The sequence below is a fragment of the Spea bombifrons genome, chromosome 1 (assembly GCF_027358695.1).
Source record: "Spea bombifrons isolate aSpeBom1 chromosome 1, aSpeBom1.2.pri, whole genome shotgun sequence".
NCBI lineage: Eukaryota > Metazoa > Chordata > Amphibia > Anura > Pelobatidae > Spea > Spea bombifrons.
In genome coordinates, this window is record NC_071087.1 from 108,530,332 (window position 1) to 108,556,717 (window position 26,386).

Consider the following 26,386-nt stretch of genomic DNA (forward strand, 5'->3'; position numbering starts at 1 on the left):
GCCGCTCTGTCTGCTTAGCCCATACGTTTTACTTTGGTGACCCCCCCTGCTTATCGTGCCCTTGTGTGACCTTGTAGTTTTTGCTGGTAATTGACAGTGTTATTCAACACAGATGTTGTTGGGTCATAACATCGCTGTATTCAGACGAAAGGTTTTTGTTTTTGAGAGTATATTTACGGAGGTCATTGCCCTAGGCCCTGTCCCATGTAGGGATGTCTGAACCCCCAATGGTAGAAAATCATCACTAGCTTGTTGTTTTGAGGATTTTGACATTTTGATTTATTACCTTCTTCTGTTTTTTTCCAGCATAATATACAGTATGTTGTACTAAATAATCAAAACTTACTAATTGTGTACCCAGGGCGCACAATTTAGAATAGATGTCATGTATCAGCACAATCAAAACGGCCCCCAACCAATACAATAGTGTAGTTTACACACTTCACAAGTTCACGTACTAACATTATTGTGTACATAAATCACACATTTACTCCTGGTTACATGTACAATGCCCTCGGCCAGTTCAGCCTGGACACGCTAGCCCTAATTTTGCACCTTTTTATGTACCAGGATGGGTCCTCATTACTACTGGCCTCGACCCCCTTTTTGTGCATTTTTAATCGGCCCCTTTGTACACATGGCAGTTTCACGTTGGGGTGTACTCACAAAAGTTTAAGCTGTGTCAAAGAGGCTTGCATTGAGTTGCCCAGGTCTCACGTCGATACAAGTTAATCTTCAATTACAGCAAACTCAATGGTGCCGCCATTGTTGACCATCAAGTGGCAGACTCATATGACTCAACTGACAGACTTGAGATGGCTCAAACTTTGAATCTGGGGACTAAGTGCCATATACCAACAGATTGGCATAAATCAACTGCAGACCTGCAGCACCCAAGTCAACAGCATTCAACAGCAACGTCACCATTGATGAATAAAAGAATTGCTGTTGGCTCGTTAAATCAGATGAGTTTCCTGCGAAACGCCACTGACAGGTCTTAGTAAATTGACTTGTTAGCTGTTTTGAACATGGCCATCCTCACCAGCGGGAAAGACCTCCATTTAAAAGGAAAATGGGCAGAGAGCGAGGCGTGTCAAGCGCAACAGGAGGATTCGGGTGTTGACCCAGGAGAACTGGAGAATCGCAGCAGGAGGATTCGGGTGTTGACCCAGGACTGGAGAAGCGCAACAGGAGGATTCGGGTGTTGACCCAGGACTGGAGAAGCGCAGCAGGAGGATTCGGGTGTTGACCCAGGACTGGAGAAGCGCAACAGGAGGATTCGGGTGTTGACCCAGGACTTGAGAAGCGCAACAGGAGGATTCGGGTGTTGACCCAGGACTGGAGAAGCGCAACAGGAGGATTCGGGTGTTGACCCAGGAGAACCGGAGAAGTGGTGCTTCACCTTGAGATCTCCGGGTCAAACTCGGAGAGATCCCAGGTATGCACTTCGCTGTACAGTGGGTTGGGTATTATTATTTATTGATTTGTATAGCACCATCATGTTCCGCAGCATAGTAGCACGAGTAACATTTATTATTAATTGTTATTAAATGCTTTACTTCTATAAAAGTAGTTGCACATAAAGCCTCTACATCACTAGTCATGCCATACTGTCCAGAATAACCAGAAATGCACTGGTTTTGTCTTAATAATATGAGAACAAAAATAGTTATCTTTATCTTTGGGGGGGGGGTAGCCAGCATCCCTGCTTTTGCTGCACCTCTGCTGCTGTGACCCAAGTCTCTTTTGCAGGCTGAGCATGGTGGGGGTCACAGAAGCTGGCATGCCATTGATTGCCCGTCCTTGGTCGAAGCACTGGAGTTTAACGCGTCACGTCTTTTGTGCTGAGCTGCTGTTTCTTCACACAAGAGGGGGCACCGGAAGTGAAGTTCATTCTCATTTGCCAAATCCACCCATATCCACTGAGTCGGACCACGTCTGCAGGAGAGGGAGTTATACATAGTGAGGGAGAGTGTGTGAGCGAAAGAGCTGACAGAAGGAGAGAGCTCCGCGTGAGGAGAGGAGAGGAGAGGAGAGGTGGCTGTATGACTGAATGTAGTTAGAGCAGGGCGACTCGTTCCCGGTTTGGAGGAGGGAGACTGGTGCCCGGTTAGGAGGAGGGAAGTGTGTGTGGAGTTGCAGAGTAAGTTTGGGCGCACAAAGCACACAGCAGCTCAGTCTGAGGGAGAGCGGGGAGAGCAGACACCCGGGATGGAGGCTGTGAGAGCATTCTGGGTATGGCTCCTGCTGTGCTCCATATCCAGATGTAAATCTTCCAAGTTCAGTCCAGAGGTAAGTAACCCGACCATCAGTGTGATGCAGATGATTATGTCTTCATCTAATGTTTATACATCTATTTATATGGAATGTGTACATTAGTTTCTTTACTTTCTATGTATCCCCTTTCCCTTCCCCCCTCTTTTCTTTCCTGGAGAAGCCATTCTGGGCTCCCCTCCGAATCTGAGGTCACAGATGAATCCAGTTAAGAATTGGAAAAGAGGACTTTGGAAAAGAGTCAATTCTCATGGAGGGACGTTGGATTGGATAGGAGGGAGAGGCAAGGGGAAAGAGACAAAAAGACACAAGAGGGACTGGGAGTGGGTTAAAAAGGAGTAAATAAGGAATGGGGGAGTAGAAAAGGGTGAATATTAAACAAAACATGGGAGAGCGAGAAAATCGGGCTAATGAGTTGTGGAGAGGAGGAGAGAAAAAAAGTTTTAGAGGAGAAACACAGAAAGGAGAGAACCTCAAAAAGAACAAAGGGTAGAGGAGGTTAAAGAGAATAGAGTGTGGGTAACCAGCAAAATGGTTGGTGAATAGGGCAAATGAGGAGAGAGAGAGAGAGGGTAAGAGGTCTGGGGAAGAGAGAGAAGCAGAGAGGGCGAGGAGAGCAACAATTAGGGATCGCACGTTGAAGAAGCAAAAATGAAGGAAGAAAGAAAGAAACTTAACAGGCAAAATGTGGTAGAGAGTTTTTCAGCCAAAATAATCATTAAGGAAAAAGACATCAATAGTAAGAAGAGGACATATGGGGAAAAAAAGAGAGAGGGGAGTGAATGAGGGAAGCCATTGAGGCTGGAGAGAGGCCACTTGGAGGAACCACCACTAGAACAGACAGCTATTCTTTACTCTCTGTGCTCTAGAGATGGGGGAAAGCTGGAGGTTATCCATTCCTAAATCACACTTTCAAATACTCATTGTACGGTAAATTGTCAGCAGTTGTGGACGACCTCTTATAGTCCAGCAGCTGCAGACGCTGAATTTATATACTGGTATTCTTTGTAGTCCACTGGTAACAAAATGCGAGTGGCAATGTTTAAGGAGGTACATTGTATATTTTAATCCCTTAACATAACCAAATGTTCAAGAACCCCCCATTCCAATTAATAATAACATTCAAACATCTGCAGAACATATGTAGATCCAGTTTTTTATCCATGTTACCACAGGGAGCATTTACTTCAGCAGCATCCATTCCTTGGGGTGTTTTTGGGGTTCGTTATCTGTCATAATATATCCTATCGTGGCTTTTTTTCAAAGAAGCTCATATGTTTATGATGCATATGCATGTAAATCAAATTTTTGGTTGCTGTTTGCCCTGAGTGTCCACTTGGTCCATCACAATGCAGATGTATTTCTTTAGGTGTGGGGAATTGCTTTAAGATCACCTTCATCTATGTAACAATGGATACAGCAATCCAATGCTTGACAGATACCCCATTGTCCATTACTCATCCACTGTGAAATATGGTGGAAACATGGCCTCCTTCCCATGGCCGAGTTGGTGGAATTTCCCCTAAATTTGTTGTTGAGACAAAATAGGAATGAAGACACAGTCCAACCTAGATTATTTTTATCAAAATCCTAGTGGATTACCCCCTAGTGGTGACCAATCCTGCTGTGTTTTCAGGAACTCCATAAACCAGTCAATAATCCTGCTGAAAAAATGGAATCTCTTATCTGTACTTCAAATAATGTATTCACAGATTTTGGTTTGACTGTAGGGTCATTGGCCCTTTGCCTGTAGCTTTTTGTGCTCTTGTTGCTTTGTCTTATGGGAGTTGTAGTCCTATGATTACTTTTTGTCATATTCGGTGGCAACTATATCCTAATTATAAGGGGAAGTTGTCTTATTGTTTATAACAACTTATAAGAGGCATGAAAGCTGAATCTAAGAATGGTTCTTTGACTCCTTGAGCTGAAAGACTTCACTACCCATATCTACAGTATGGTGACCAGGTGTCTATAATTATTTTCTTCATATGAATTATGAAGAAGAATTTAATCCAGCCGTAGGGCGTTAATTTTGCTTAAACATCTTGATGTAAAGAAAGTGTGTTCACCCGGTTCCAGAGCAGAACAAAAACCAGCCCTTTCCTATAAGTTATTGTCTGCAGAATTTATTAAGAACAAAAGAATGGGGAGGAGTAACTTCTCATTCCTCAACTCTGCACTGGTTATGTAAATAAAGAATCTGCTGATGATTTTACTAGGACATTAGGCAATCTTTGGTTCAAATGCTTATTTCTTGTACTAGTAATTTTAGTACATGCATTATTTCTTTCATTTTAAGGCATAAGTTCCTGGTAAAATATGCTTTTTATTAAGTGGACACTAACAAAGTTGCATATTTAAATGTGTGGCTCAAGGTGGTGGAAATGAGTTTATTTCCTTTAATTTGTATCTTTCTTTACATTGTAATTTCTTATTTGCACCCTGAACATGCATAGATAAATACTGTGCAGTCTAGTGGCTGACTTTGCATCTTTGAGGCACATGAGCCCCAGGGAAACCAAAGCGTTCCAGGTCATTGTGGAAATTCTGGAGGAGGCTAATGGGAAAAGGTCTCGGAGGACATGTCTCTGCACTCACACCGTCTCATGCTCCTAATGATATGTGTTTTATGGCGGTGGTTCCTGTGAGCATCTTCACAGATGTCCCAAGTGTCTTAAGGATCCATTGCATACTAAGAGATGAGATAAATTGTTAGAATGCATGCAATTTTCCCTGTCACTGAGGCCTCTTATAGTTCACCAGTCCCTTCCCCTCACCACTACCTATAAGACTTGTCCCATGCTGAACTCTGTCATTGGAATTTCCACATCATCAGACTTTCCAGGCCAACTGCGACACCTCATTTATATCCACACCTCGTAAACCAAATTGCGAACCAACAATGAGGTTTGGACCAAATTCATCTCAAAATCACTCTTCTACTTATCCGCGCAACCATCTGCGGGCAACATAGGGACGTGTTTATCGGTAGCCAGCAGCTAGTGGGTGGCTAACTCCCAGCGACCACATCTAACTATACAATTGTAAACTGTCTCCCGTTGAATTGCTCCTATTGTGCGCATGTCTCTAGGGTAACTGTATGCAAACCAGTTTCTTGGAGATCTGCAAAACTAGAGCGGTATTACGCAGAGGTGGCAAACCTTTTCTCAGGGAAGATCAAGGTAATATCCTATAGAGAATAAACTGTGCAATGATCTTCATTCAGTTGGTTTATAAGCTGTCATAACCATCAGGAGCTGATGTTCACACATAAGAACATTTTATGTTTATGGTGTAAAAAAAAATCTTCTTTTAAGATAGTAATAAATTATAGATTGGCAGATGAACCAAAAATGCAAGACCATTAGAGATTCTAGAGCAAGAGGTCGTTATCAAGAACTTTCACTTCAAGCAGTAACAAGAAACCATAGTTAAATGGTAAATAGGTAACACACAAGGTTTGTGCACATCATATTTCAATCTAAAATACATAATGCAAAAGGGTTGCGTGCTTTCATTGGTAGGCGTAAATTATCCTTTTGTGAATCTGGCAGTTGATGGTGAAAGGTTGCTGTCACTCTGGCAGTTGATGTTCCATACATAGTTTTATTCTGTCCCTGGTACCTCGAAGGTCTGTTTACTATTTGTGGAGCTCAGGTGAAGCAGGTACAAAGTGCCTATTTCCAAAATATTCGTGAAAACAAAGTTAAATTATGTATACTGCAAGAGTGAAACATAAGAGGGCATTTACAAGTTTATACAGGGATGAACAGGGTATTCCAGAGTTGCTTATTTTTGAGCTCTTTTTCCTTATTCGTATGCCACCTCCTATAAGAAAACAGTATAATAATGGCTTTCATTTCAGTTTCAGCCTACACTGTATTCCAGTCCAGACTTGCCTGGGCATTCAGACTCTGCGTTCGGTTGAGATGGAGTTGATTAGGTGTGGAAAGGATTCCTGTTGTTAGGCAGAAAAAAATGAAAAGAACCCACCTTCCTTCAATGATTCTATGATTCTGTAAACTGATCAGATCCTACAGACAATGATATATATATATATATATATATATATATATCTTCCAAAAGACAGACCTACAAAAATCAAAAAGGAAGCAGCCAGTGCCGCAGTCAGCAATCCTTAATATACTGTCAACTGCAAGTCAGTACAAGCATATCTGGTGGATGCAATCTACTATATCGTATTTTCCGGGTTTCCAAATTCAGTTCTATGGACCCCACAATTATACAGATCAGCAGCACAAAGGGGTGACCAGAGCCACCTATACCAGGATTGTGATGCGATTATGATCACCTGCACGCATGTACTGATTTGTGTGCTCTTTAGAAGTTTCCATATCGCATATATAGAAAATGTTAATAGTGTTGCAGTTGGGCAACTTGCAGCATGCAATACCAGTAACTACAAGGGATCTCGCTGATCACCAAAACCTTCCCATTGAATACACAATATGCCCCTGATTTGTGGGCAGACGGGCTGCTTCTTACCAGATCCATCTATTAATCTAATCTACTAATCTATTCCCATTTATGTTTCGCCATACCAATGATTGTGTTCATATAATTGCATGGTATTACAAAATAAAAAATACAAAACATCAGTTTCGGTAATGTGCACAGGATAAAATGAGGTCATATATTAGGTTTTCTGTGCTGTGGAACGTTTTCATCAAGTGGGCCCTAGAACCCTAAGGTTAATTGGGTGGCTGGCCGTACCCTACCAAGACTATGATGTAATATAATAATGTCTTTGTAGTTGACAGGCCGGCTAAAGAAAGGTTCTTTGTTGAACATCATAGAGGAAGAAGCAGGGCAGATTCCTCACTATATCAATTTGCTGGGAAAAAGTGGGTTATATCGTTCAGCTTTCTCACTTCTAGATGGTGTAGCTGTGTGCAGAGACACTGCAGGGTTTGGGAGATGGCAAAGATATGTACCCAACACCAGACATATAATAACAATTATAATAACTGAATCTGCTCCATTTAATACAACTGCACCGAGAGCTTTGGCCATCTGTACGCGGTTTCTCAATCTCTGCTGGATAGAATGTGTTTGTGTATTTGGTTGCTTTTGTTATGCTTTTCGTGTTTTAAAATCATGAAAGTTTGCGTAACTGGTCATGTGAGAATGATTGATAATCGTAGGTATGTTCAATTTGAGCAACATCCCACCCCCTTCAATCCTTCTATTTGTATCTGTGCTCGTTTCCTGGAACTTTAAACCTTTTACCCCCCCTCCCCCAACATATAGTCTTTGAAGCTTTTGTCCATTAGTTGTAGCCTCTAGGGAGATAAATACTACATCTTCCCCCACAGAGATATAACATACCATCCCACCCTTCCCATTATCCTGGGAAGCTTTGGTTAACTCATTCCATGCTCCAGAAAATAATTCACGGGTCTTTCCGTATTTTTACTTTATATTTTGAAAATAACCTAATAACTTTATATTAGATAGATAGCTAGATGGATAGATAGAGTGTTGCAGCAGTGCCGCGCCCACATGAAGAAAATTCCATAGTGTACTGAAGCAAACATCTTCGGATAAAAAAAACAGACGACATTGCCAAAAAAAAAAAACAATTGTGGTTTAATGTTAAATCACGGAACTAGATCAATTCCTCAAAAAATGTTTGTATATAAAATATTAAAAGGGTTTTTTTGGCAGCCGTGTTCCCCTAAATCCGATGAGTTATACTCACGTGCCTTTATTGCGTAATGGGATACTCGGTGCTACTTTCAGGCTCTCTTGCTAAATTAGGAAGATTTTTTCTAGCACTGTAAACTAATCATTAAAAACTTTCCGCAGCGGGGTAATCCAGAATGGGTAAGGATAACATTACCCATACGCTTTTCCTGCTATGGTGATAAAACCTCTTTTAAAACCTTGCACCAGAATATATATATATATTTTAATCCTTAGACCCTAAAAAAGAGCAAAGCAGAATAATTACTGCTAAATAACTCAATAACTTGGAGACCTCTGCTGTAGAGCATCCTGTTACTGGTGAGGCAGGAAACAAGCTCTTTCTAATAATCAATTATAAACCATGGATTAGAGTGCTTGCGATTATACTAGCCTGTCTCGTCTGTGGTTACAATGCCCCTAATGTATATAAAGGAGGGACTGGTTTCCCTGAGAACACCGAAGGCCACCCTCCTTCACCACTAAAAAGCTCATGTTCCAGAGGCATACTGAGGTATGCTTCCTGCTTTGAGTAGAGGGGGTTGGGGACGGAGATAACTAAAGAATGCCTGCACTGACTTGCACTGGTGTCCATTTAAAGACACATAGGAAAAACACACGAAAAAAAGCTGAAATGCTCATTTAAGTGCAAAACCATATTGCATTACTATTGTGTAATGACCATAAATGTCTTAGAGCTCTCATCGTTCCTCTTTTGCTTAGGATGTTTTGGACACTTCTGTGTGAATCCAGTTATTTATTAGTCTGTCAAATTCACCGATGCATTTAATGTATGATTGTTTAAATATGGTTCCAAACAGACACGAAAATGTAACATATTATAGGGTTATAAAGGAAAAGGGAAACAAGTTAAAAGTCAACCAAAAACATTTCATTGCTACTAAGAGAAAATGGGCATAAATGCTCCCACCGATTTTGACTAATTCCCTTGATGAGAAATGTGTAAGGCAGGATATGTTTGGGTACAGAAAGAGACATTTTGAAAGTGTTTTCATATTTTATGTACAGTATGTTGACAAACCCTTTTTCATACATCAGATATACCTCATTGTAAATTAGATTTGGCATGTGTTGCTGTGCAGATATCGAGTTTGCTCACAATACATGCGATTAACGATAGATAGATAGATAGATAGATAGATAGATACAATGAATTGAGTATTTGGCAGAAAAAATTGAAGCGTTTTAGATTTGACCTGATGTGACCTGATGTGCTTAGTGTCTGTTTTCCTTTTTCTCTAGGCCTGGCTACAGCAGTATGGGTATCTGCCTCCCGGAGACCTCCGTACGCACACCCTGCGTTCCCCACAGTCCATGAATGAAGCAATCGCTGCCATGCAAAGGTTCTATGGGCTCACTGTGACAGGCAAAATAGACAGCAACACCGAGAGGTCTGTACAGTCCTATGTTCATTGATTACCACTTAGACGTGTGATCACGGCAACTCAGCGTGTCGGATATGTGTACCTGTCATAGCAAACAACCGTAACAAGACTTACGCTGTACATGGTGATAGTGTGTTATAATCATGAACACATTGTTTCACTGTATACCTTTTTGTATCCTCCAATTCCACTAATAACACTATACCAGTTAACCCTTGTACCCCTTTGTCTTACACCTAAATACAGATAGCCATTGCATTGTAATTTCCGTCGGTATGTACGCAGGGCTGGTCTTGGGGAGGGGGGGCTTTTGTCACGCTAAGGTTTTACACTTTTGCAGCAAACAGCAGGAAAGTTAGCTAGGAGGCTTTTGCCGATAACGAGTCTAGACCTGTACAACAAAACGTATTTCTGGAACTGGGCCTCCTCAGAATTGTAACTGTAATTTCAACATACAGCTCCAAGATCTGACATCTTTGCGTTTTTTAGATTTATTGGCATGGATCATTCAATGGAAATAGTAGTACTTTAGTCCTCAACTTTTGGCCCGTGACATGTCAGCCCAGTGTCATGGCTTGATAACCAAAACTGAACATAAGAGGGCTTTTCCTGTACTAAAGTGGCTTAGATTCTTTCAATCTTTAAGATTGAATTGGTTTGAAACGTTTCCCAAATGCTCTTGTGTATTTTCCATTGTTTGGTCCAACTTCACTGATAGAGAATACAGTATATTCCCCAGGCTGCATAGCTGCAGCACATATTAAATTAAGACAAGCAATTGAAACATTTACTTGTATTTTACAAACACCAAAAATATATGTTTTTTTATTGCTGCAGTTTGCCGGCTGGGTATAATGTAATGGAAACTGCCAACTGTTCTTTTAGCTACTCCTGTTACTTATTACATTTCTCATTTGTAAATTAGTGAATTTTGTGTTTCTTTGAGCCGCTAGACCGTGATGTCATTTCCTGTTCACCATGTGTTTCTTCCTGGGGATTGTATAAATATTTTGTGGGGCAAGTCGAGAGAATCCCATTATAGGGCTTTACCCATAAAATCTCGAGAATTCTCTTATGTTAATTATGTGGCTTTTACATAGAGTATTTGATCTTTGTGATATCCTTTTATTTTCTGTAAACTGTATTAAGCCCTTTTAATTAGAACTGGATGAAGTGGACAACTTAATGATGATCTGGCTAACAATTAACTTTGTGTTTTTAGGGCAATGAAGAGGCCACGATGCGGAGTTCCTGACAAGTTTGGGTCTGAGATTAAAGCAAATGTGAGGCGGAAGCGATACGCTATCCAGGGTCTGAAGTGGCCACACAGGGACATTACTTTCTGGTATGTGTCAAAAAAGACCTAGTGGATAACACCCTTTGTAAGAAGATCTCCCATTTGATTTGTTATGGAGTGTACTGTTACATATTCAAAATATATCTCTATTCACAGTATACAGAATTACACACCCAAGGTGGGCGAGTACGAAACACATGATGCAATTCGAAGAGCCTTTAAAGTCTGGCAGAGTGTAACCCCACTGCGGTTCAGCGAGGTTCGATATGTGGACATTCAAAGTGGACATGCCAAACATGCTGACATCATGCTTTTCTTTGCTGAGGGATTCCATGGGGATAGCACACCCTTTGATGGTGAAGGTGGATTCCTGGCACACGCATATTTCCCAGGAAATGGCATTGGTGGGGACACTCATTTTGATTCAGCAGAACCATGGACAACCAGGAATGACAATCTTGATGGTAAGAAAAACCAATTGGCTATGAAAGAACTAGGCAAGGTGCTTGAAAAGTGGGTGTGGGAAAACCTAAGAGTAAAGTGAGGTTATAGTAGTAAGTAATAAATAAATATTCAGACAAATAAAGTTACAGTGTATTAATCTTTCCCTGCAGGTAATGATCTCTTCTTGGTGGCTGTGCATGAACTGGGGCATGCATTAGGCTTAGAACATTCCAATGATCCATCAGCCATCATGGCCCCATTCTACCAATGGATGGACACACAGAACTTTCAGCTTCCAGAAGATGACCGCAGAGGAATCCAACAGCTGTATGGAAGTGGTGAGTAGAGGGTAGAGAGAGGTTGTAGAAGCTAAGGAGAACCCAACTCTACTAGTAGTAGGGGAGGGTGATTTGAGGATGAATGTGTTTTGAAAGGGATTTCTATTCTTAGGGCATGGAGAAGGCCTCCCAACACGTGCTCCCCGTCCCACAAGGCCACCCAGACCAACCCAGAGTCAGGAACCAGATGTTGTTCCTGATGACCCTAATCATCCTACGTATGGACCAGATATCTGCCAAGGCAATTTTGACACCATTGCTGTTTTGAGGGGGGAGATGTTTGTTTTCAAGGTAAGGGACAGTTTGATTGGAAGAAATGTTTAGTGTAGTCAATTAGTTGGTTTGACATATTACAAGGACTATGAAGCTATAGCGTCTAATAGGAGAATAGCATAGGCCAAAAGACTTGGTCCACAAGGGAAAAGCTGACATTAATTGCATCAAATGCTAATGACATCTGTCGATAAATATTGCTGACCATGCTCAAGGTGGTTATTAAATCTCTGCCTCATTTTTGTGCACCTTGGTTTAATTTGATCTGTAATATCACTACAAATGGTTGGGATCCAATTTCCCTATTGGACATTCCAAGATAAATTAATCCAGATCTGAAGCAGGATGCATAGTTGCAGAGGGGGCTTTAGTAGAGTTTGAGGGCACACCAGCAGTTTGTGACTCCTAAAATGGTTCTGCGGACACCTACATTTTTTTAAAAATATAAGGTTTATAGGTTTACTAATAAAGTAACATTACCTGCTAAGTTTGCCTTTGTTCTTCCCTGCCTAGTTCCTATATACAACACATCATTAGCCCATCACACTGTGTTTTGTTCAGTTTCCATTCCTTCCTTCTGTGCTCTCTGATATATCCAGACTCCACTGACCTCTATCCTTCCTGTTTTCGCTATTCGCTCGCTGGAGATCCTTAAAACTCAGCCCAGCCTTTTCTTTACCCTACTGGATAGACCTTTGTCCTTCCCATAGGAACGCTGGTTTTGGCGTGTTCGTAATAATCGTGTGATGGATGGTTACCCCCTGCCTATTGGACAGTTCTGGCGTGGTCTCCCTAATTCTATTAACTCAGCATATGAACGCAAGGATGGAAAATTTGTCTTTTTCAAAGGTAATTTAACAACGCAGTCATCCAATACATATTCACTTCTTTCTTATGTGATTAAATAATAAAATACAGTATTTGCCTTAAGTGCTAACAGTGGATGTTAAGCCTATGTAACTTTGAGCACAGGAATGTGTTTAAATTGACAGGTCTAGCTAATTAGCTAATGTTTGTTTAATTTTGTACACCCTTACAGACAGTCAGCTTTGAGGGAATACAGAGAGAGTGGTAGATTGCATAGAAGGTGGAAGATAAATGGAACAGCCTCCCATTAAACATAGTAGAGCCCTCCCCGAAAGTGAGGGAATTTACACATGTACAGTATAGTCACAAAGCTATCCTGAATCTAAGACAAGACCAAGGATTGATAATTGGCCATCAAATAGTATGTTTGGAAACTGGAGTTACAATTTTTACTGCTGGTGTAATTTAAAAAAGCCCATCATGTGTCTGCAAGTCTTGTGTGATATAATCTAATTACCCTGTGGTCTGGTTTCTAAAGCGATTGTTCTTAATGTTCAGGAGATAAGCACTGGGTGTTTGACGAGGCCATTCTTGAACCTGGATATCCCAAGTCATTGAAGGAACTGGGTCGGGGACTCCCCAGTGATAGGATTGATGCAGCTCTCTACTGGATGCCCAATGGCAAGACCTACTTTTTCAGGGGAAACAAGTGAGTGAACTAAAAAGGGCCTCTTCTTAGGGTGCCCCTTAGATTGTTTGGAACTATTCAGTATGTTTAACGCGCCAAATATTTTGCCCCATTCCAGATACTATCGCTTTAATGAGGAAATGAGGGCAGTGGACCAAGATTATCCTAAAGCAATCAAAGTGTGGGAAGGCATACCTGACTCTGTCCGAGGGGCGTTCATGGGTAGTGATGGAGGTAAGAAACTGCCATATGTAGAGTTGGAAAATGATAATTATAGTGATATTATGTCCAGTTTTATACATGGCTCATAATCTCCTGTTTTCTGTTTTTTTCCCCTTGCCTTTCTACTTCTATCTGTCATTTTCTTCTCTTCATACATTCTCCCCCAGCTTTCACCTATTTTTATAAGGGTAACAAGTATTGGAAATTTAACAACCAACAACTGAAGACCGAGTCTGGCTTCCCGAAATCTGTTTTGATCGACTGGATGGGCTGTAGTGGTGTCCGGCCACCCAAGGAGGATGATGATGACAGGGAAGTGGTAATCATTGAAGTGGATGAGGCCAGCGGTGGTATTAGCGCAGCAGCTATTGTGGTTCCTGTCCTCCTCCTGCTCTGTGTTCTGAGTCTTGGACTGGCTGTTATCTTATTCAGGCAATGTGGAACTCCCAAGAGGCTCTTATACTTGCAGCGTTCCCTGCTGGACAAAGTCTGAGACCCTACAGAGTTGAACCCTCCCCTCATCGCTGCCTCTCCATCCCTTCCACACACACCCCTCACACAGACAATGAGGAGCAGTTTAAGCCCTTGGGGTTGGAAGGGGAGAGGATGGTGCAATTTGTACCATCTTGGCCTCTTGTTAAGCAGGCATGTGGTGATGTGTTTAACCCCTTCACTTTCAGACTGGAGCCACATCTTCACGGGTACAGGATTTTTTTGTTACAATTGATAAAAAGCCCAGCTGCCACCTACAAGGATTAGTGCAAAGCAAAAACAAACCCAGAGTTATTAAATGAGCTAATGCCAGTTTGTGATTTCAATATCTGCACCTGCCCTCAAACATTCTATCAATATTGCTTCATTGATCTTTTGGAACAGTAAAGTAAACATAAGACTTTCTCTTTTAAGAGTGGGTGCCCGGAATACATACAGAGGGTTTTTAAAATATTTCTCAATTGAATAGTTCCATTTCTCTATTCCTAGAGACACAGAATGAATCAACCTCCCGTCTGGAGCTTAAGTGCATTCTGTTGCACGCTGACTAGTAGATCGCTAAGCGGGATGAAGTTATCACTCAATCAATAAAAAATATCCGCTAAAAGGGAAAGTATACATAAAATACAAGTTTCTCCTCTATGAGAGAGCATGTATGTTTGCACTTACTCTTAAGAGCACTTTCTGAGCAGAGGCTGAAATAAAAAATGGCAGGAAGTGAAGGGTGCAAGTGAAAGCCTCCTGTGAACTAGCACATGCAACTTCAAATCTGTAAGATGCTTTCAATGTACAGAAATGTTTACATATATTTATGAATGTTATAAAAGGCTCTTTCATACAGGAGAAGCGGGTATTTAGGTACTTTGTTTCTTTTGTATTAATTTGTCAGCTCTATTTAAATATGATTACTATTTTAAAAATACCTCTGATAAACGTACGGAAATTATTTTTGTTTTACTGTTCCTTACTTTTCTCACCCGTGGTGTGTAAAAGTGTCAGTGGGGAAGAAGCATCCTGCTTAAATTCTGTCTACAGGCCCATACGTCACATGTCCTCAAAGTCAGTTTGTTTGAGCAAACTGAATCTGCTTATGACACTACCATTGTGAAAGGGACGTGGACCTCTTGTGATCACAAATTAGCAAGGAAGGTATTTCTCCTTTAGACTATAAATAGTATTTTGGTATTTTAGTGCAATATTACCTTATGGTGATTTCTAAGGGGGTGCTATGAGCCTAAGCTATGTCAGAGAAATGAATAGCTTTTATTTCCTAACGCCATGGGCTGTGTTACCAGAGCTCATCTTGTAGAACCCCTCTCAGTACTATGAAACCCCAAAGGATGGCAGTACCAGGCAGGAGGACCCAATTGTTGTAAGGCAGCTTTAGTATTCTTTAAGTCATATATAATCATTACCTCCCCAATGACTGTCATCCAGAATGCAACTATATTTCTTCAGCCACGTTATATGTCATGTAAATCTATTCCCCATTAAAAGGTACAGAGGCGGCCACTATCAGTCTCTTTCATCACCACAATATGAAGGAGGTATTCATTACATGCAGCCAGTAAGCAATGGTATTAAAGGGACAGTGCAGAGAAGCAATACTACCCTGTTTAGGAAGAGCCTAAAATGTAATGATGTGTCAGCTGGCACAGGAGTTTTTTTTTTTTTTTTTTTAACAGTGTTTAGATTATTTTAGTTACTACTAGTTACTACGTCCAATTAAATTCTGAATGAAAAGCCCGGATGAGTTAAGAATTACCTCTTGTGCAGGTAGATTGCGGGTATTTTCAATTCAGAAACTGGCTCATCGACTTGTGTAAAACATCTGCAGAAGCAAAGCAACAAAATGAGATATAAGCTGTAATGCTTGTAAGGTAGACAGTTAGGGAACTTTACATAACCTATAATTTGGGGACAGTTAAGGAGTTAGGTAAGTGTTGTTTTTTTGCAGAGCAGGAATCTGTATGTGGGAAAGGGAGGGACAAGTCTAAATCCAGTGCTACCCAGCTTCTGAAGTTCCTTGTATGGTGCCCCCAGCCCTTCCAAATTCTGACGCCTCCTTTCTGCCCTGCATCATCCAGTGTACCCCAAGGACTCTTGAAAGAAAGGGTTTAGTTTGCATTTCTAAGGAGTACCCGCAGGTCTTAAAAGCATGGTCCTGCTGTGTTTTGTTAAATTGGCACTCTGCAGGTCTCTGGCAGAGAAAGCATTAGTTACTGCTCTGCACGTCTTCTTCAAGGAAGAGTTAATCACTTACTCTGCAGGTCTGTGTTAGGAGGAGGTTTAATAGTTGCTTTGCACATCTCTGTGGCGGAAGGGTTAACCACAGCTCTACAAGCCTGGCAGAGTAAGGGTTAAGCTCTACACCACTGTCTATTCAGGAAGGGGTTAATCACAACTCTGCAGAGCTTACTATATCAGGAAATAGGTTAATCTCTGCTCTGCACATTTCTGCGGCAGGGAAGGGGTTAATCATAGCTCTGCAGGTCTATGGCAGGGATGGAGTTGAGAAGGGCAGATCACATGGTACGTTCAGGGGTCAGGGGTCACATTTGCTTGTTTCTTGTCTTTCTCCTTCCTTTGGTTTATATTTTTTATTATTATAATTATTATTATTTGATAATAAGGCTCCATGCCCTGCGCACAGCTCCTGCAGGTCAGGCGGCTCTGCGTCTTCCTCCTGTCCACTGCCAGAGGGGTCTGTTGAGCCACCCAGGTGTGAAGAACCCTTTCACTCCACCCCTAAGCGCTGCATCGGGGTTCAGAGAACGTGCATAATTTGGGGTACAGTGTATGTCTTTGTTACTCTACCCTCCAAGCGCCTGCTAGCATGTATAGCAACATAGCCTCAAACAGCGCCTTGTGGAGGGATGACATAATGCAGCATTCCCCAAGCTGTGCATCATAACTGAAGATGGGGCTTAGGGTCCCTCTTGCAGGTTTCATTAAAGCTTTTCACGTGGGAAAAATCCGTGTTTTTATGGGTTTTGGGGCTTTTTTTTTACATCTTTTGTAAATTTTATGAAAAAAGCTATTTGTTATGGATGAAAAAAAGCATTTTGTAACACTAGAAATATAAAAATTACCAAAATATGGCATGTGTGTTCATTTTATGTGCATGATGACAGTATGCTTTCAATGGCCATGTGTATTCAGTGCTGTACCAAGATGCAGTAGAATAAATCACAGGCTGCCTGCAGTGGGAAACAGAAATGTTAGGAAACCGTTCTAGGGCAGGGCTGTGCATTTGATGTCCATGTGCATCCTTCCCATAAGCTCTAGAGATGCTACCTGCTTTGTGGGATAGCCTGTCTGTGCGTTCAAATGCAGGACAAGGTTTTCTGCATTTGAACGGGATTCAAAACTATTTTTGAAAATAATTAAATACCAGCCCCATATTTCATGGTGGTGTCCCAGCCTAAATATTTTTTGTTCATAATAGGGACAATCCATGCATTTTTCAAGTATATTTCAAGAACACGTTAGTCATAACGTAATACATATAAAAACATAAATTAATATCACTGTGTCCCATGACACAGAAATCAATTTCACAGTAGCAAAAAACTTGCAGCTAAAAAAGTGCAAAATAATTTGCTAAGTAGTGTGTAAAACTATTATTAGTGTAAAATTATTCTTTAGAGGTAAAATGTGTAAAACATTTGTTAAATAATAATTAATTTTAAAAGTCTTAACACTTTAATGTTAAAAGCTTAGAAAAATGTTTTAGTTTAGTTCCATCATGGCTTCTTTCTCTACTGACATTAGCATAAACACCTCCAAATGTGGTTGGGAAAAGGAACTTCGAAGTAGATGTATTTTAAGTTTTGAAAAGTTTTACTCCTGCGAGGAGTTTGCAGGCTGACACCGTCTTAGACCCAAAATTTTCCATTTCCATCCTTGCCCCTGCTTTTAGGCTTCATCAAGGTCAGCAAGTGCCATTGCAGGCAGCTGGGATAAGGTCAATAATAGAGTCAATGAATGGGACCATTTGCTGTGGGATAAGCAAGTGTAGGTAAAACTTTTACAAATTTTTGTTCAGAAAAAATAAAAACTGATTAATTGGGTGTTCTGTATTGGTGTACTGACATCCCAGTAGGATGATAGTCTGCTCTTGTTATCCAGCTTAGGGGACACCACTCCAGGTTACATCGAAGGCATACTCATGCTCGGCGTACAATATTATATTTGTACATGTAAGGGAGAGCAGGTGGGCTGGCTACAATTAGTAGAGGGCACTGCACCTCATGGAAGGAGGGCAGCAACAGCACTGCAGCTCACACGCTGCTGTTGATCAAATGAAAACCACAGGGATATAGAGAGATCAACTGAATAACACATGTAAAACCTGCATTGTGGGTATAGAGCAAATGAGAACCACACGAGAAAAGAGCTCAACTGAATAACACCCTGCATTGTGGGTATAGATCAAATGAGAGCCACATGGGAAAAGAGCTCAACTGAATAACACATGCACACCCTGCGTTGTGGGTATAGATCAAATGAGAACCACATGAGAAAAGAGCTCAACTGAATAACACCCTGCATTGTGGGTATAGATCAAATGAGAACCACATGGGAAAAGAGCTCAACTGAATAACACATGCACACCCTGCGTTGTGGGTATAGATCAAATGAGAACCACATGGGAAAAGAGATCAACTGAATAAGACATGCAAACCCTGCACTGCAGATATCGATAAAATGAATGTACCCTGTATGGGTCTGTAAATCTCAAAATGTTTCTCTGTTTCTTACTATATCCCACACCAGATAACTATTAGTACATTTCTATGTATTGTGTTACTGTCCATATTTCACCTCACACGGGGTCACCACTTTGGCTTTTTTTACTGGCGGTTTATGAATTCCATATGCTTTTTTTAGCCACATGAAACGGGATTAGAGGATTAGTCACATTGGTTCCTGAGGGATCCTTGCCACCAGTGCTGGACTTCCTTTATTCCAGCTGCCAGGTGGGCACTTCTCTTTCAAGCAGACTGCATGAAAAGGTCTTACTTTCACTTCCAGATAATGTGGTGAATAAAACTGGCCAGTGACATATTGGACGTTTGCCAAGGGATATATTCAGACAAAATAATTGAATTCTCATATTATCTACCTATTGATTGCCACACATGCCTAATATCACAATCACATATATTTATATATACTGTATATATGTATATACTGTGTATATGTATATATATATATATATATATATATATACACACACATATATATGAAAGGTTTGGGTTCTTACAGTTAATCAGATTTTTTTTTTATTCAACTCAACTCAATATCTGGGTATTAATCAGACTGTAAATGTCAAAACACGCAGCTCAACTATTTGTGAAAACTCCATACATTAAACATGCTGTGTCTGAACTTCCATTACCTTTTGCCTTTTTAATCTTCGTAACAGTTCGTAACTTTTTCGTAACCAGTGCAGAAAAAGGAATGGTTGGGTGGATGCCATGACTGCCCACGACATAATGAGTTCCACAGCAGCCGGGGCGAGGCTTGTCATTTACACTGCTTAGAGTCTTAGGGGCTTTGCTGATCATTCTAAAATTCTATCATTTTTTAATTCTAACAACAAAAATATTAATAGTGATAAATATGGATTCCAAAGAAGTGGTGTATGTTAAAGTAACTTACATGCTTTTAATGTGAGACAAAATATGGGCCAGGGTGATGGAGTGCTATCTAGTCATGTCAACACAAACTGACAGATTATGCGAAACAATCCTGTGATATACAGTGTGGTTATTGCCAAATCCTCTGTATTTAGGTCTAGGTGAACCATGTTTCCAGCTCCCATCTTAAACATTTACAGCTCATACCCCTTTACAGCTCATACATACATATAGCTAGCAACACCCGCCACCACACCAGCTCCCTATATTATAGAACCAGGTACAAATACATCACATAGACCGAGGAGAATGTATATGAATGAACCAATGTAAATGGCTTCTTATTACAGAGTACTCTGTTGGAACCACTACATTTTAAAATCATTTGGAACCCCTGATTCATGATCTATATCCCTGTATAGTTTTACCTCAAGAAACACCAGGCATATTGTCAAGATTATGTCCTTACATAGCCTAACCTGCTATAATGCCATTGGCATGGGCAGGGTACTGCTAGGTTCAGCCATGAACCCAGCTAACCTGTGCACGTGCAAGCATGGACATTCATGCATAGATAAAATACCATTCCTGACTTACTATGTTCAAAAGATGAACCCGTGACACCAGTTGTTGAGTAATGGAACAGAGTTTCACAATTAAATAATGCTTGGATTGCAGGCTTGTTATTTATTGTAAACGGCAGTTTGTTTTATTGATCCCCAAAAGCAATGGGCATCGATGCCTCTTGTTGGAAGTACAGATTTCTTGCAATGATTGATAAACATCTCTCCAATATATGTACGTGTTTAAAAGATATCATAAACACTTCTGCAAACTTCATTTTCATGCATCTTTTCCATTATTCATTTTATACCGTACTTCTCTCTTTCACCCCTCCTTCCCCCTCATCCCTATTTCTGGCCAAGGGTCTGGGTCCTGTGATCAGAAACGCTGCCAACATTCCAAAGAAAATGGAAACAGAACTATCCAAACTCGTGATTCCAGCATCACTAATTTTAATTTGAAAAAAAAAAGCTACATAAAGGAAAGAAGCAGAAATATATAGATAAAATGATGCAAACAGCAGTATAAAGAGGGAGAGGAAATTAAAAGAGAAGCAGGCACATAGTAAGAAGGAGACAAGCGTTCATTAATAAATGAGGCAACAATACAGTGAGGCAGGCTTCCACCGACACTCACATTAACGTGGCAGGCATGGATGAGGGCAGGTAGCCAGGCAGCCATGTATGCAGTGAAGGGGCAGGCAGGCATTCAGTGTGGGGCAAGCATGTGTGCAGCGAAGGGGCAGGCAGGCATTCAGTGTGTGGCAAGCATGTGTGTAGTAAAGGGGCAGGCAGGCAGGCAGGCATTCAGTGTGGGCCAAGCATGTGTGCAGTGAAGGGGCAGGCAGGCATTCAGTGTGGGGCAAGCATGTGTGCAGCGAAGGGGCAGCCAGGCATTCAGTGTGTGGCAAGCATGTGTGCAGTGAAGGGGAAGGCAGGCATTCAGTGTGTGGCAAGCATGTGTGCAGTGAGGGGGCAGACATATATTTAGAAATGGGCTTGCAGAGAGAGATGTGTAAATGTTCCTTTCCTGTAAACAATAGAATACCTCGACCTAAGTTTTCTTTTGAGTTGCAATGAATATGTCATGATCCTCCTGACTGTTGGTTCCATTAAAAGTTCTGCCAAAAAATGAGATCAAGCTTTAGGTTTTTTTTGGCAAAAAAGGAAGCGGACACTAGCACATGATTATGTAAGCAAGTAGAGAGCACAGTATAAACAAAGGAAACAAAACATACTAAATGCATTAAACTAATAAACTCATGACTGTAAAAAAATCTTTAAAAAAATCTTCTTTCAGCAATGCATATAACATGAATAAAATAGTAGTTGCTGTGTTTACTAGTAAAAAGCTATCCGCAATCACTTACATAGAACTATTTGGCCCATCTAGCTTTCCCATTTCCCCCTGCTGGAAAGACTCAGATGTTAATCTGTCCTTGATATTGTCTAAGATTTAGGATAACCAAATGCCTATTCCATGCATGTTTATATTCCGTGATTGTATTAAGCACTATCACTTCTGCTGGGGGCTACTGCATTTATCTACCACCCGCTCTGTAAAATAGAACTTGTAGTAAGTATATATATATATATATATACATATATATATATATGTATGTGTGTGTGTTCAAGGCTCGCCAAACAGGAAATTAATTACCGTAATATGCTAGTTTTCTCACCTTTTGCCATAGATCACAGCTATCCTGATATGAAATCGCCTATTTCATAACCAAACATTGTCAAAATTATTAGACCACTATGATAAACAACTTCACAAATAAATTCATTTAGTTTGGTAAAAGCCGCGTAGGGGACAGTTCCCCTTTAAGCTCTAAATATATTACTGTCTCTATAGACTCCAGTTTAGTCTGAGGGCTGTGCAATTGCAGTGAACAGTAAGGTGGACTCTTCCAGATCGCACTGCCAATTGGGCTGCTGAGTCTGCTGCCAAGCCCTGTGGTGAGACTCTAAGTCTGTTTATTCCCTTTCCGCATTTGGTAGGTTTCCATTTATTACATGAATGCAGTGTCTACCAGATATATTGCTCTAGTGTTATTTAATACCCCCACATCATTTTGTTTACTAAGCAGCACTTGTGCTCCTATCATTTTTGTACAGTCCTACACACACAAGTGATCACGGGACTAAAATCTACAGTATGATGCAATGCATGAGTAATACGGCAAACTTGTTATTGTGTTCTTTTTTAACATCTTTGATGCTTTTTAGATTTTTTTTAATAATCGGAGTGTTCATGGAGAATACAACGCATCCAACTGTCGTGTTGGCATATGCATAATGGTCCTTGATATCAGGAGGATATTAGAAGTTTATTGGTTGCTGTGCACCTTTATCCAGGCTAAAGGCCAAACCCATTAAAATCAATACACATACATTGTTAATCCTTATACTCTACCACAAAAGTAAGACCATACAATATATGCTGGACAGTGAGTCACTGCAAGAACCAAATACTGGTGTCCTACCTATCTGGTAACTGGCGCTACCTATCAGTAGGAAAGGGACTGGTCTGCCTGATACAAGAGAGGAATGTGGTGGTGGGAGCACAAGGCCTTTGTCTCACTGCTCTCTTGCAGTGCTGGCTATTGATGCTGTGCGCAATAAAAATATGACATCATACCCCGGAGCTCAGCAGTGAAGCCATACGCACTGTGATGGAGCAGTAAGATAGAGGCTTCATGCTCTCACCACTGGACTTCAGCAAGCTAAACGATTAAGACAGGGGGTAGCTAGATAGTGATAAAGGAGAGATATAAATATTGAGAAATGGGAGAGATGGCTAGTGAGAAAGGGTAAGAAAAGAGAGAGAGTAAGAAGATGAAGAGATAAAGAGGAAGCTATAGGGAATGGAGATAATGAGAAAGAAAAGAGATGGGAAGAAAGGGGAGATATAATGAGAAAGATCAGAGATGGTGGAAAAGTTGCAGATATAATAAGAAAGGGGAGAGACAATGAGGAGAAGATGAGGGAGAAAGGGGAGAGATAAACACAAATTTGAAAGATAGAGATAAACAGGAGAGAAAAGAGAAAGAAGAAAGAAAAGAGAAATAAGGAGAAAGAGCAGGAGAGTTAAATAGAAAGGGGAATGATAGGGAAAAATAGGAGGAGAAATAGAGAAAGGGTAATGAGAAACGAGCGAGATAAAAGAGGGGAAATAATGAGAAAGGAGAGAGTGTGTTTGTGTTTTGAAAATGTTTGTATCTTAGGGCTAGAATGTCTAAGGGTAAGCAAGTGTGTGGATGCAAGAGCAAGTGTAAGCTAGGATGTTTATGTGCAGGGGCAAGTGTGAATGTGCATGTGACTAAGGGACTATGGGGTGAGGAAGGGGGGTCACTTTGGGGGTGGCTCGCACAGGGCACCTTAACTCCTAAGACCTGCCCTGCTGGTGGCCGCTGTGTCCTGACACGCCGGAGAGAGACAGATGCTGCTCTTAATAAGCAATTGCCCAACATAAATATAAGTCCTCCAGGCTCCAGCTACTCCATTTTGTATTAGAGGAGGACTGGTGGCTTAGGCATATGTATGATGTGTATGATATGATGTATGATCCCCCCCCAAGGGTGGGATACAAGGGGCAGCAAAATGTAGTTTTGCCTAAAATCCTTGCACCAGCCCTGACTACACTACAGTATCAAAACACAGTTTTTTTGTTCTTGATGCCTGTTTTTGTTTGTTTTGATGCTGATATTTTTCCAAACAGAAATACCCAGTCCTCTCTTTCTCACCTCAGCACAGTTATTCAGCTGTCTCATCATCTCTGTATGAGACATACAAACCACATCCTGGAAATTAAGCCACCCCTTTCCTATTCACAACATATGGGCCAAAATGAAACGAGAGGGGGCTACATAAAATTTCTGCTGATTTATTACACATCAAAGGAATAACCAATGCAAGGATAGATGTCATGTGGTAAGTCTAGGGGGGGAATAAAAGAGATAAAAGGAACTATACAGAACGCTTCAGGTAGCCGAAATCACATTGGATAGAAAGTAGAGGTAGCTACGTAGAGGTGATCTAAAAGGCACAATTAATAAAATATACAACTGCCGTATCCAAATTAATAATACACCTATACATCTACCATACCGCCAAACCAAGTTTGTGGAAGTTTGAAGCCCATTACAACTTTCCATAAAACAATGATAATAGAATCTAGGTAATAAAATTTCCGAGGACGTTAAAAAAACTGCTTTATTGTAGTCCTTTGAAATGAAGGTCATCTGGTGTGACGTACGACATAGCTCATAGCATACAAAAGAACCAGCATACCACTGAGTCATCAAACCTTCTAAAGGTTTCATAGCAGCAGGGAAAGTATAAGGATCAGGTCTGTTATGGTTTTGGAAGGCTAAGTTCTGTTCCATTGTATTGCATTTGTCCATGTCACGTCAATGCATGTTGTAAAACTAGGATCCTTTTCATTCAAAACCATCTTACTTATCCCTGTGAGCAATCCATCTTGATTTACTTGTAATAGGTAAGAACACTCAGCTGAATTGTATGGAAGGGATTCTTTTATATCCATATCACCGAATACCTACTCTTATTTATACATAGCAACATTTTAAATCCTGGCGTAATAGCTGACACAGTGGTATCCAAACCAGTATTAAAAATTATTATTATTAAAAACAATAATCCAATTACAGTAGCTGGTGAATTAGAAAAAAAAGCAGGTGACTTGGCAGTTTATCAATTGCTCTAGGAATATTACATGGAAAAACAAGTCATATGAACTTTCTTGTAGACTAGGGATAAAAATTGATTTATTTCCACCAAGAGGCACATATAACAGGGAAGTCATTCTCCCAGTATACTGCATTTCTGCCTTGAGGTTGATTTCACTGAACCCAGGGCACCCCATCCATGACAGGCTGGCATTCCAGTGTCACAGTTGCCAACAGTCTCTAATGTGCCTGAACCTTCCCAACCACAGAGTTTATGTGCTGGCGGTTGGCTGCTCTGGCATACGGACTGCCGCAGCTCAGTCCCAGATTTGGGCAATTTGGACCGTGGAGCCATGGCATTCTGTAATGTAACATTGGCACAATGTCTGACAAGGTAGTGTGTCATGGCACATGTACTCGAATCTCTCCCGACACAGGATGCGTTTTATGTATAAGTTACTGCTAATCGCATGGAGGCTGGGGAAAACTTTTAGTTTAGTTTATTTTATTTAGTAAAAAAATACATCTTTTCTCCTGCAATGCCACACTTTTTGAGGAACTCAAAATATGGTAAGTAGAAATGTATCACAGTGTTACATAGCCCCATACTGTATGTCCCAATACTACTGGCAAAAATTAAATGATAAAATAAAACGGATTCTTCTGTCTCTAAATACATTATTTACATACATAGCTATCCATTGTGGACATAAAGGCACAAACACGTTGGACAAAGCCAAATGATACACCACTAACCACACCCTTTAAAAGAAAAGTACCCTTGTTTGGCTAGATAAAAAAGGTAGAAAGTTTGCAAATGTTTATAAAACTTTTTAGTATTGGCTGTCCGCATGTCTGGATTTCTTAACAATTTCTGTCTAGGGACCATCGTAAAGAAACCCTAGATACTCAAGGACCATCTCTATCACTTTTTTTCCGTGGGTACTAGCTTTCTATTGCTAATGAACCATTGCACATGATTGCACATTTCTGCATTATATATTATGCATCAGCACAGTGCAATTTTAGAAAGTCACTATTACTCACACTAGCAATAGGCAGCTACTCTGAATGCAAACTGTTGTTTACGTATAGAAGGAAGGTATAACAATTCCCTAAGGCTAAGCAGGTGGCACTAGGGACAAATATTCAGCAACAGGAAATGACATCAGAGGAAGCGCCCCAGGCGCCACTATGTCAGTGTCCAGAAATTGAACAGGATGCATTTCCCCCGCATGAATGAACAATGTATAAAAATATATACTGTGAATTGTCTGTGTACTGCCGCTAACACTCGCCTTTCAGAAAGCTGTAGTGCTTTGACCTTTGTTTAAGAGACAGTGAGACCAGATGCATCCCTTCCTAGACAGATATCTAGAAAGAACGGATTAACCCATTCCTTGACAGACTAGGCTTAAGGAAGTTTTGATTATTAATCTCTTTCCTGACTCACATTTGCAGACATAAATAGTGAATAACCTCCTATCGAATCTGGAGTAGCTAATTTTAGAGGTGTATGCAAATTAGTCATGATGAG

General features: G+C 40.7%; 1 protein-coding gene across 1 annotated transcript; it reads left to right on the forward strand.

Annotated features, from left to right (window-relative positions):
- Nucleotides 1–1,326: 1,326 nt before the first annotated feature.
- Nucleotides 1,327–14,362, forward strand: MMP14 (matrix metallopeptidase 14). The gene is made up of 11 exons (XM_053468339.1): nt 1,327–1,438; nt 1,753–2,292; nt 9,244–9,392; nt 10,609–10,731; nt 10,840–11,147; nt 11,298–11,465; nt 11,578–11,756; nt 12,449–12,587; nt 13,104–13,254; nt 13,352–13,467; nt 13,623–14,362. The coding sequence occupies exons 2-11, from the start codon at nt 2,212–2,214 to the stop codon at nt 13,946–13,948; spliced, it is 1,740 nt and encodes a 579-aa protein (XP_053324314.1). The 5' UTR covers nt 1,327–1,438; nt 1,753–2,211; the 3' UTR covers nt 13,949–14,362.
- Nucleotides 14,363–26,386: the final 12,024 nt, after the last annotated feature.

What these genes read in the sequence shown, in the direction of transcription:
- MMP14 (XM_053468339.1), top strand. Translation starts at nt 2,212, where the DNA reads ATGGAGGCTGTGAGAGCATTCTGGGTATGGCTCCTGCTGTGCTCCATA. An exon ending in CAGGAATGACAATCTTGATG is followed by an intron (nt 11,148 to 11,297) that starts GTAAGAAAAACC and finishes CTTTCCCTGCAG; the next exon opens with GTAATGATCTCTTCTTGGTG. An exon ending in GGGAGATGTTTGTTTTCAAG is followed by an intron (nt 11,757 to 12,448) that starts GTAAGGGACAGT and finishes TCCTTCCCATAG; the next exon opens with GAACGCTGGTTTTGGCGTGT.